General features: G+C 34.7%; 1 protein-coding gene across 1 annotated transcript in view; it reads right to left on the reverse strand.

Annotated features, from left to right (window-relative positions):
- WRN (Werner syndrome RecQ like helicase) overlaps positions 1-12,979 on the reverse strand; it is a 125,924-nt gene that overhangs the window by 42,467 nt on the left and 70,478 nt on the right. The window contains 2 exon segments of the mRNA XM_008051979.2: positions 8,307-8,448; positions 12,789-12,881. Of these exon segments, the coding sequence (XP_008050170.1) occupies positions 8,307-8,448; positions 12,789-12,881 (235 nt within the window).

The raw sequence follows: 12,979 nt of genomic DNA on the forward strand, positions 1-12,979 counted from the left end.
GAATCTGCTGGGGGGGGGCAAGCCTCATCAAGAAAGGTACCTACATTTGTATACCTAGCCCTGAATTGTACCCCATATCTTTAAAATTAAAAATTAACAAAAAAAGAAAGAAAAATAACACAAGAATGAAAAACTACATACTGCATGTTCTCACTTATAAGTAGCAGCCAAACTAAGGATTTTAAAGGCACACAGAATGATAAAATAGACACTGGATACTCAGAAGAGGGAGGGAGGGAGCAAAGGGGTGAAGGGATAAAAAATCATCTATTGGGTACAATGTACACCGGTGGGGGTCATGGGTCCACTTAAAACCCAGACTTCTTCACCACTATGCAACGCATCCATGTAACCAAAAACCATTTGTACTCCCTGAAGCTATTGAAATTAAAAAATAAAAAAAAGAAACCTACACAATTTTTTTTGAGTCAGGTCTCCTTCTGCCATCCAGGCTGAAGTGCACTGACACATTCACAGCTCACTGCTGTCTCGATCTCCTGGGCTTAGGTGATCCTTCCACCTCAGTCTCCCAAGGAGCTGGGACTACATGCATGCACCACCATACCTGGCTAATTTTTTTAACTTTCTGTAGAGACAAGGTCTCACTATGTTACCTAGGTGGTCTCATACTCAAGCAATCCTCCTGCCTTGGGTTCCCAAAGTTCTGGGATTACAGGTATGAACCACCATGCCTAGCCAAAACCTAAAAAATTTTTATACCCATCATGCTTGTTCTGAACACTCAACTCACAGATAAATATATAATCAGTGTTCCTTTTGTGTTTTGATAATGGCAGAAAATTCTACATTTAATTCAAATGTATTTCCTAATGTACAGGTTTGGATATGTCTGAAATACTTAATGTTTGTTATTTGGACCTCTGATTAGCATACTCACATTATTGTTTTAAAATAGTGATTATACCTTTAGCCCAGGGGTAGAAGGGAAGCAGCTGTCTCTGCAGTGGAGAGTTGATATTTCTCCCTCAGTCTGCAGGAGCAAGAATCACCTGAGAAATGTGAGCCTGAACAAGGAAAGTCTCAGACTGTAGAAGGGGAAGAGACCCCAGTCACCACCTTAGAATCTTCTGAAGAAAATAAGGAGAAAGAGGAGGTTGCTGCTCTCAAAATCCAAACTGCCTTCCGGGGACACATGGCCAGAGAGGAGGTAAAGAAAATGAAAGCAGATAATCTTCAAAATGAAAAAACAGAGAAAAACATGTGAGGACACATGGGCTTTACTCCCAGGAAACATGAAAAAATAACCCAAATCCATCAACCTTGTTCTTATTGTCATTTTCTTTCCTTATAAGGGAGATTTGATGCTGTGAAATAGCATTTGTTGTTGTTGTGAAAGTCTGTCATGAGCATTTGTTTAATAAACATACCGCTGAAACATGAAATAACAAAAAGAAAATAGTGATTGTAATCTACAGCTCAAGAATAGAACCATGAGTGTTGAAAGTCAATGTAGTCCAACAGCTACTCATCAGCGAGTGCAGTATAACTCAGTTTCCAATGCGTGGCTGTTGTTTTCATTGTATTTTTGTTTATGATCGACTGCAAGGTTTATTTAATCATTTATGATTTAGATGTTTCACTGAGATGTACCAGGAAAAGTTGGTGCATGCTAAACATACATGTTTTCTTAAGTGAAGAGAAAATTCCCACGGGAGACTCTTCATAGCCAACAAGTTCTAGAAATATTAGGGAAGCTAGTCTGTCATGCAATAATCTTACCCTTGAATGGAGAGGACTCCCCACCTTTACCCTCTATCAAATACTTTTCCACTCACAGTCCTCTTACTGCCTCTTTCATTCATCCTATACATTTTAATACTACTTTTAAATGTGTAGAGTAATATATGAACACAGGGCTTTATGGAAAATTACTCTTATCTAATGTGCATTGTGAATATGCGATTATAATTCAAGGGTCTTTCTACCCTCCAAATGTGGTAACTTACAAATACTATTTCTCAAATTCCCTTTCAGCAAGGGTTCTGAATGAGATTTAATTCCTGCGAATCAGATGTATATTTGCATGACACGGGTAAGTAGGAAGTGAGGCAGAGGCTACTCCTCCGCTATTTTTGCAGGCATGCATGATTGTGGAAGTGTTTAATTTTTTTTTTTTACAACAAAGTGTTAGAAAAGAACCCAGCACACAACTACCAGCTTCATAAGCAGCAAGAGGCATCGTTTGGTTGATACAAATTATAGCAGCAACAGGTTGGTTCTCAGAGTAAGCAAAAGTAGAACCTTCCCAATTATTACAGCTTCTTGCTCAATGCAGTTTTGGTTCAGGTGCCACAGTGGCAGATTCCCAAGATGACAGACGGCTTATTGACTGCAGAAGCAGCAGCAGCTCCCTTGGTGAGCCACTTTGCAGTATTACCTTGTTAACAATATCACTAGCCATTTAATACCCAGTAATAAACAACTTTGTTTAAATTAGAATGATTATGAGAAAGTACTATCTTTTGGGGTACATTCATGTTTCAAAAACCTTTATCCCTTGAATATGTCAAGAGAATTCTATATTGTAAAAATGTCAATGTAAAATGCAGTCTAAAATTTTAGAAAAAGGTAGATGACAATTCAACATTTTTACATTTCATCTATACTCTAATAAAGGTTTAACAGTCAATGTATATAAAAATCTAGAGATCAAAATTAAAAGTATATACAGTATGAGTTGCAGCAGACATAACTCAGACAAGCATAAGGTTATCTATTATGAACATATTGTTTTTATTCAACTGATGAAAGCATTATGGTTTTAGGTTTATAATTTTAGAGTGTTAAAAGTGTGAATGGAAGTATTCTAAAACAGGTAGAACAAGAATGACATACTTAAATGCAAAGATATACTGTTTTACTATTTGAAGATCTTGCCAAGTATATGACTGAAAATAAAAACATATCATAGATCAGTATTAATACACTTATGTTATTTACTATTATTTCTAACATATACAACATTTGCAAAACTAGGTTAAATAAGACTGATCCTTCACAAAAAGAAAGCTAATACAAAATTAGGTAAACTACGGTAAGTTCCCAGCAGAGGCACATAAGTCCTAGATACTGGACTTAAAACACAGCCTTCCAATAGGTGTTGTTAACAAAGTCTATAATATGCACTGTATTAAATCTTAACAATAAAAATTAAAATATAATTAATTAATTTTAAAATAACTAAAGAATCAACCTTAGTATCATAATGATTATATTTCCAAAATGTTTCAGAACAAGATCTAAAGAAATACAAACAACTAGGTACAATGTGGCATCTTTTTTCTTGTTAACAATCCCCACCTATGCTAACTGACTTGGGGTTGATTTGAGCCCAATGTTTAAAAATCAAACATCATATATGCAGGATAAACAAGTCTAGAGATCTAATGTACAACATGAGGACTGTGGCTCATACTATATTTGGAATTCCTACTAAATAAGAAGATTTTAGCTACTCTTGCCACAAAAAAACAAAGGTAACTATGTGCGATGATGGATATGTTGATTTGCCTCACTATGGTAACCATTTTACTATATATATGTATTCCATAACATTATGTCATGTAACTTAAATACATACAAGAAAATTTATTTTTAAAAGTAAAATAAGGTGGCTCAGCCTGTAATCCCAGTACTTTGGGAGGCCAAGGCCCGCAGGTTTGAGACCAGCCTGGGCAACTTGGCGAGCCCTCGTCTCTACAATAAATAAAAAATTAGCTGGGCGTGGTAGCATGCGCCTGTAGTTCCAGCTACTTGGAAGGCTGAGGCAGAAGGATCTCCAGAGCCCAGCAGATCAATGCTGGGGTGGCCGTGAGCATGTCACTGTATTCCATCCATTCTGGGTGATCGACTGAAACTCTAACACACACACACAGAAAAGTAAAATAAAACATAGACTCTCAGACCTGGAAAGAATGTTGGAGCTCTTTGCTCTATCTTTTACTCATTTTTTACTCATATTGCTAACAAATAATCAGAGGCTCAAAGATGTTAAGTAGCAGCCTAACGTCCCACTGGGTATCTGTACTGCAGCTAGAACTAGAACACACAGGCTGCTAAACTACTAACACTAATTTTTATTATTGTAGCATGCATAGCCACAGCCCCCATTCCTCCACAATAAACACACCCCATGCAGGCTCTTGAGCTAGGTTACCTGGGTTCAAGTTATAGTTCTAGTAAACTGCCTCTCTGTACTTCTATTTCCTCATGTAATATGCAAATATATTCATTTCTACCTATTGGGAATGTTGTGAAGATTAAGTGAATAACCAGGACAAAGCCTAGCTCAGTAGTATAAACTTTCTTTTTGTTATTTGACAGCGGATTCTTAACTCAGTCTGAATTTTTTTAACCAAGAATAAAATCCATTACTTAATATCTAGTAGGGTTTCCATGGAACACTTGCTAATTGCACTCCATATCTGCAAGGGGCTTACCTTTATAGTAGGAGATGCTATTGCTTGCAACTAACAATACCAAAGGTATTAAGTTGTCTAACTAGCCCTGACTAGCTCTCTGGACGCTAAAAATTACTCTTCTAGCTTTCCCTTTCATATGCAGAAAACAGCCCAGAGTAAGCAAATTTATTAGTATGAAGCAATAAAATGTTTTCTGATCACTAGGGAGTAACTGTCCCTTCCCCTCATGATCAATAATGATTGTGAACACTGTGTACTATGCGAATAAATTCACACTGTCTTGTTTCCACAGCAATCACCATGCAGACAACGCTCTTTGATATAGATAATCTTTGTTTCTATTAGAAATTCAAAGTGAACCAAGTAACATTAAAAAATAATAATTAAAATACAGTAAGAATTTTCAACAACAAATGCTTAATGATTTCTCACTAAGCAATGCATCCTCCATTATTGCTTAAGTATTCCAGGTAACTTAATTTTCCAGGTTATCTACCCAATAGAGTAAAACTGCCTAAAATGAGACAGCTCTTTAGCGAACACAGGATAGGAATTTGGACATTGATTTTTAAGGAGGGCAAAACTTTATACACATATTCCTCACCTACCACAAATTTAATTCCAGTATTTCTAGATCATTCAATCTAAAAATACTAATTTCAAACTGCATGTAACAACACAATAAATAGAAAAAGCACTAGACTAATAGGTGAGAAAGTCATCTGCTCATCCTGATTCTGGCACAAAGTAACAGTATGACCTAAACAAGGTCATTTAACTTTCATTTTAACTCAGTTTCAACTACAGTAAAATAATGTGACAGGGTTAAATAGTCTTTCTGCCAGTTTTAGCTCTAAGAGGCTATACCACAACTCTATGGAATGTTGTCTTAAAAAGGGAAATTTTCATCTCATTCTTTTCCTTTAAAAACCAGGTTGGAAAAATAAGAGTCACCAAAATGGGCATATCATAGAATGTGGAAATCTATTAATTGATGGGTAAGTGTTAGAATAAAAACAACTGACCGGTCAGAGTACATGACCCAAGGTATCTGTTTCTGATAAAAGCAAAATCTTTGCAGAAATACTGGAGAGGGGAGAAAAATAAAACAACTTGCCACTTTTCCGAATTAATTTAGTTTAAAAATCACGATTGCTTTTTGTAATATTTTTTTCTGCTGAGAATGCCACATTCTTCTCTTCTTCCTCATTCCATCTCTGAATGAATGTCCAAATTGACAATATTGCACCAAAATCGACTGTGTCCCTCACAAAATAGAAGTTTTAGTAACCTCTTATTTCCCTAAGCACTCTTTCTTCAGAACTTTAATAATGCGTTATCTCTATTCAAATGTCCCTTATCTCTTTCTATGCTACAAGTAGCACCTTCCATATTGAATGGTTAGGTCTCACCTAATTTAGCTTCGAATTCCCCACAAAATAGAGTATAGTTTCCTATGTTAAAATGCATGTTTAATAACTAGTGGAAAAATAGTTATAAACCCCAACTCAAGAAGTTTTCAATTCCTAAGTTCTTAAAGCACAGAGCAAGTCCATAACTTTTGTTAAAAATGTCTTAACTTTTTTTTTTTTGCCTCTTTCCCAGTTACTACAGGCCAAGGAAGCTCACAGTTGCCACTTCAGGGCTTCAAAAATTCATTGTGAACTATTATTCTATGTGGGGCAAGATAAAACCAAAAGATAAAGTAGGAATATATTTTAATCAGATAAAATAGCTTGTCCAGAAAATTAAATGGATAACTCTCTCCCGTTAGATAGTTAGAAAATTGTAAAGAGTGATAAAAACTACCAGCAGTTCCAGTGACTGCCTACAGTAAATCATATTTCATCAAAAGTGTTACCTAATTCTAGAGCCATGATAAGGTTAAGCACTGTGATAATGTGATCAGAAAAGAGGTTTCATTTAATCTCTTGGTTATGCAAATTAATCACTACGTTTCTCTTTTCCAATCTATAAAGTTAAGGTCACTGCATATTTTACCACATATTCACACAGGACATTTAAAGGTTTTTATAATATAGTGAGCTGTTTAGACAACTAAAACAAAGCTCCTTAGGCAAGACTTTACTATTTAATTTCTAATGAAACTTGTGCTATAAAAAACAAAATTTTAAATTCTATTCACAAACTCCTGGATAGGCTACATAATTATTTATACTATTTAGAAAAATTTTGTGTAAAAGAGACCCATATGTGGCTGAAACTACATTTTTTATATATTTACATACATTATCTCTTTAAACTCCAATCATTCCCAGTTTATGACACTTATTTTACAGATCAAAATTATGCACAAAGATATTCATTTTTCCTAAACTGGTTAACAAGAACACTTTACAAAATTCTCAAAGGAATTACAATGATAATTTTTAAAACAATATCCCAACAGATACCAAGATCACAGAAATGGGGGGGAAAATTTGCCTTATTTTCACTGCAGTTGGAGTCTTTCATTAAGTAGCACTTTCTTAAAAGTTCTATGCTTTTATCTAGCAAGGGTAGTATAAAATTTCACAAAGGATAAACTTCTTAATTTGAGGACTCCCAAAAGAGACTGTCAGTATAAGTGGTCTGACTTGGTGTTTTTAATAGGTGAAATATGATCTCTCTTGTGACCAGTTCAAGTTCGTCTAGGAACCCACTTACACTTATTTGTTGATACTGGATATGGATGGATTACATTAAATTAAAACAAGGATAATTTTGATAAATTATACATTTAACTTGGACACAGCCAAAAAGTTTTCATAGATTTCAATAATATTTAAGCTATGCCTTGCAATAGAAATACTTTTAATTAAAAATATCATGCATAGCAGCTAAAACAGTTTCTTAGACAACACTTCTAATCAATCTTGTGATTTACAAACAAAATTTTAAACTCTATCCAGAATCTAAAAATATCAGTAAATGAAAAGTCAACAAAAATTTTCAGCATATTTCACTACAAATATTTCACAAGTAATTTAATATGTTCCTTTCTAAACAAAATGAAAATTCAGAAAATAAATATTTATATAAAGTATTCAAGTATTTCACAAATAAATGATTATCTAAATGATTTTTTAAATTCTACATATAAAATGAGAATTTTAATCTCTATTTTAAAGTATATTTTAAATAAATATGCATATTTGCAAAGCACGGTAACTCTCACTCTTGATTTACATTCAACCAATATTAAAATATATAGACTTATAAATCAGGAGTAAAATCATATAAACAAAAGGACTACAGAACAAGCTTTTGGACTGAAGAGGTCATGGTTTATATTTGTACCTGCAGATGTGTAGCAGAATAATGAAACACTAATCACTCAAAAAAAAGTAGCTAAATTGAATTGACTATTTATTCACTGGTAAAGAAAAAAAAATTCTCTCAGAATTGTAAATATTTCTGACAGGGAACAGAAGGAAAGAAAAATATGTGCCAAATATTTTGATTGAACTTAGACATTTACAAAATAATTCCTGAAACTGAAGTTTTGCACTGGGCACGAAAAGATACAATTTTGTTCCACCCATCCCTTGACACAATGAAAGTTAACTTTTCTTAATTATCCTAAAAAAGACTGGTCTAGGGATTCAGCTAACCGCAATGTGATAAACTAATACAATACTTCCAGACTGAGGTGCAGAGGTGAACAACAGCTTGGAAGATGTGAAACACACAGGCTTTGTCAGAAGTAATGAATATAGTGTTTAAATGGAACTTAGTAGGACTCTCTGAGCTTCTAATAGCCCACCCAAAGTCAAAGCTACCATCAAAATACAGCAAATCTCTAAGGAAAAGTGTAATAGGCATAAAAGAAGAATTATGAAAGTAATTCACAGATATACTTACGGATCCTCGGAGAAATAAAATCGGAACCCCAATTCCAAAATTTTCCCCTAAGATGCTCACAGCAGATAATAGCTGAAATGCTTGTGGACCAAAGTCCTGGGATATATCGTCTGAATCATCAATGGAATAGCAACAGCCCAATCTAAATAAAAATAGTAATACAGTAAGAAAGCTTAGCTAAGGCATGTACTTTTAGAAATAAAAAGATTTAGTGTAACAATTAGCCAACTAAAGAAAATCTGAAATGTGCCAACTGCTTCAGAAGCTACAAATAAACTACATTATAGCCAAGAACGTATGTCACATAGAAAACATAAAAATAAACTATAATATAGTATATCAGATATGTTATAAATGGTTCTCAATCTTAGGGCCCTAGAATTGAGTTTCACGGGAGGTAGCTCAGACAGTAGAGGGGAAAAAATTCAAATGGTATTTATAGCTAGAACAGGTTCATCTGATCAGTTTTATAAATATTGGACTTTTGTGTTAGGCTTTATTGGGGAAAAAAAGGTTTGTTGCCAAAAAAAAAAAAAGATAAAAGGTGTTAAACTTAAAATTTAAATAATCTCAGTTGCTGCCTCTTTCTTCTGTCATGCCTTGTGCTGTTTGTGTGTGTGCTCGTTCGAAGAGGACCTGGTACCTCTTTGGCAAAGCAACAGCTGAGGAAATTCCTGTGCTCCCCATGGGCAACAGAAAGCCCGAGGAAGGAGTCAAGCAGACAACAGGGATCACGCTGATTTGAAGGTGTCTGGGCAGGATGGTTCTTGCTGCAGTGTAAAATGAAGAGGTATGCACCACTTGGTAAACTAACGAAAGCCTATTGTGAAGTACAGGGTTTATCAAAGAGGCAGAACAGATTCTGATTTGACAGGCTGTCAAGGAAAAAGACACACCTGCATATTTGAAAGTGGGGGCTGAAGACAAAATGGATGCACGCCAGCAGCAGACAGGAGGTGTCTACTAAAAAGGGCACCTGCTACTTTACTCCAGAACTCTGTTGTTACAGACCAAGAATATATCTCAATTAGAAAGTTGCATTTTGGTCCCACCACATTCTGACCACGCCAGTAGAGTTTTTTCTGTGCTTTCATTTTCCTCTTCCCATTCCTTTATTGAAAAGAAATCAACTGATATATGTGCACAAGCATATTGTTGCTGTTGTTTTTAACTAAATGATATGTTTTGATTGACTTCAAATGGAGATGGTATGAGGAAGAGCAGTGGTTCTGAGAAAGATCTCCTTCCTCCCTTACTGGCATGTTCATTCAGTTCTTATCTTCATATACCAGTAAGTTATTTTGTCACCACTGTTTTAGCAAAAATAATAATAGTATTAATTAATTAATTAAAAATCCTTGCGTACCTTTTGTGCTGCAGTAATTTAGTGTTTTTCATTTATCATTGTAAAACCAAAGACAATTTTATAGCCTTTTTAATGTAGTTGGGATACATTACTCTAAAAAAATCCTAGACAGTTTTTCTTTAAGTCAATTGTCTTGCCTAAATAAACTTTTTGTTTAAAATGAGGGGAAAAAATTTCCTGTGCAATAAATTGTTGGTTTAAACGTGAATAAGTATAAAATATGACAAGAAGATTATAAACCTTTCATTTAAGTACATTTAGAAGTTAAATTCCTAAGTCATCTCTCAGGTAGATTATCATTAATACAAATGATACAAGTTATAATTAATAAAAATGAAAATTCTTCAAGTAGATTGAAAACAAAAGTACTCTTAAATCTACTCTAAAGAAAATCTAGTAGTAGACTGAACCTACCTAATTCAATTGCTTTCCTTATAATAAGTATCTCTGAAATAGCAATAAGAATACATTCAATATTCCTGACATTCTTTTGGGGGAGAAGAAACATGTTTAGGTTTATTCTCCTAGTCTAACCTCTTTAGTGAGATGCCGAACAGATTAATTTTCTTTTCTAATATGAGTATTTAAAGCTATCAAATTCCCACAAAGTTCTTCCTATGCTGCATCTTACCAGTTCTAATGTATTTTATTATAATAATCACTAAGTTCTAAACACTTTTAAATTTCCAATTTGATTTTTCTTTGATTATGAATTATTTAAAAGTGTTATTTTAATTTCCTAATACATAAGAAATTTTTTTGTATATACTCATATACTTCTAATTCAATTGCACCCCTGTCAGAAAATGTGGTCAGTTTGATACCAATTCACTGAAAAATTTCTGAAACAAGTTACAGTCTAGTACAGGAGTCAGAAAACTTTTTCTATAAATGGCCAGATAGGCTCAGTGGCTCAGCCTGTAATCCTGCACTTTGGGAGGCTGAGATGAGTGGACTGCCTGAGCCCACAGGTTCGAGACCCACCTGGGCAACTTGGCGAGACCTCATCTCTACAATAAATCAAAAAAAAATTAGCCGGGCGTGGTAGCGCATGCCTGTAGTTCCAGCTACTTGGAAGGCTGAGTGGAAGGATTGCCAGAGCCCATCAGGTCAAGGCTGCGGTGGCCGGGAGCGGCCACTGCACTCCAGTCTGGGCCACGGGGTGAAACTCCAAATCAAACAAAACAAAACAAAAAAAATAAATGGCCAGATAAAATAGTTCAGGCTTTGTAGGTAGGTACCTTCTTAATTCAAGCAGCCATAGAGAACACATAAAGAAAAGGATATTGCTGTGTTTAAAGAAAACTTTATTTACAAAAAGAGGCAACAAGGAGATCTGGCCCATAAGCCACAGTTTGCTATGCCATGCTCTATTTCATAGTCAATTTTTATAAATATTCCACGTATGTTTAAGAACTATTCAGTGCTCCCCAATCAGTGTGCTAGAAATGAATTCTAAGTGTGTGAAAGGTTAATCACTCCAAACACTAAGGTTCTGGACAAAACCTGGTCTCTGACAATTAGCCCAGTGTGCTATACAAATAGTATCATTTGCTATGTGAGTTATGAAGTAAAAACATTTGAGATACACTGCTCTAGGTGCCTGGTCTAGGATTCCACATACTGTGTCTGATAAATCAAACTCATCACTATGTGGACCAAATTTTCTATAATATCCTAATATTTTGATTGTTTACTTACCAATGATTAAAAATTATATCAAACTCTCCAACTCTGATGGATTTGTTGATTTCTCCAGCTGTTCTGCCAGTTTGCGCTTTATGTATTTAAAGTTTTTTTCTTGAGGTTCATAAAACAATTATGTCTTCTTGGTGAAGGACTTCATCATTATACAGAGAACATTTCCATCCCTAATGATGACTTTTTTTTTTTTTTTTTTGATCAGGATCTCATTCTGTTGGCAGGCTGGAATGCAGTGGCACGATCATGGCTCACCACAGTCTCAAACTCCTGGGCTTAGGTGATCCTTCTGCCATAGCCTCCCAAGTAGCTGCCACAATGCCCATCTACTTTTTTAACAACTTTTTTTTGTGTGTGTGGAGACAGGGTCTCATTTCATAGCCCAGGCTAATCTCAAACTCCTGGCCTCAAACTATCCTCCTGCTTCAGTCTCCCAAAGCACTGGGATTAGAGGTGCCAGTCACTGTGTCCAACTGCTCGGTTATTTGGTCAAACACTAATCTAGATGTTGCTGCAAAATATTTGGTAGATACGATTAACATTTACAATTTGTTGACTTTAAGTAAAGGAGATTATCCTCAATAATGTGGATAGGTCTCATTCAATCAACTGAAGGACTTTAGAACAAAAACTGAGGTTTGCTGGAGAAGAAATTCTGCTTCAAGACTGCAATCATCTTTTGCATGAGTTCCCAGCCTGTTGGCCTGCTCTACCAATTTTAGACTTGCCAATCCCTACAACTTGTGAGTCAATTCCTTAAAATCAGTTCCCTCCCTCTCTCTCTCCCCTTTTTCTTTTCCTCCCCTTCTTACTCTAGCTCCCTTCCTCCCTCCCATATATGTACACATGCACATACATATAACATATACATATATGTAAACATATATATAATCGCCATGAAATAATCGATCCTGTTTCTCTAGAGAACCCTGACTGATATACTAGTCAGTTGTCCTTTGTTCCTGGTAATACTCTTTGCTTCAAAGTCTCCATTGTCTAATATTAACATAACTCCAGCTTTCTTTTGATTATTGCTTTCATAGCACATAAACAGTTTATACTTTTTTTAACCTATGTATAAAATTATACTTGTAGTCAATTTCTTGTGGACATAATATAGAACAGGGTCATTTTAAAAAATCAATTCGGACAATTTATGCTTTTAAATAATATTTTAGACCATTTATATTTAATGTAACTATTAATACATTTAAATTTAGGTCTACCATTTTATTGCTCTATTTGTAAAGTAGAATACTCTAATTTTGCTTTTTGGCTTACATCTCAATAAATAATTGAGATTTTATTTAAAAACTAAAATACGAATCACTCAAAAGGAATTGAATTAAACATAATTTGAAAGGGAAGAGAAGTAACTACTTTTAGAACGTTCATCTATAAGAAGAAATCTTTACCTGGACCTGCAATTATCACAGCATTTTTCAGTTCCCATAATTCCCAAGGAGGCTTTTCGTAGTTGTTTGTCCTCAAAATGAGACAAGATGATTCTACCCAAGAGAAAATTTTAAATTAAATAAAAGAACAAAAAGGTATATATTAAATTCATTCCTGAAAATAATGAGCTAAAACCATCATTAATTGCTTC

Source organism: Carlito syrichta, unplaced genomic scaffold (genome assembly GCF_000164805.1).
Source record: "Carlito syrichta isolate Samal-C Ts95f unplaced genomic scaffold, Tarsius_syrichta-2.0.1 Scaffold249669, whole genome shotgun sequence".
In the NCBI taxonomy this organism is placed as follows: Eukaryota; Metazoa; Chordata; class Mammalia; order Primates; family Tarsiidae; genus Carlito; species Carlito syrichta.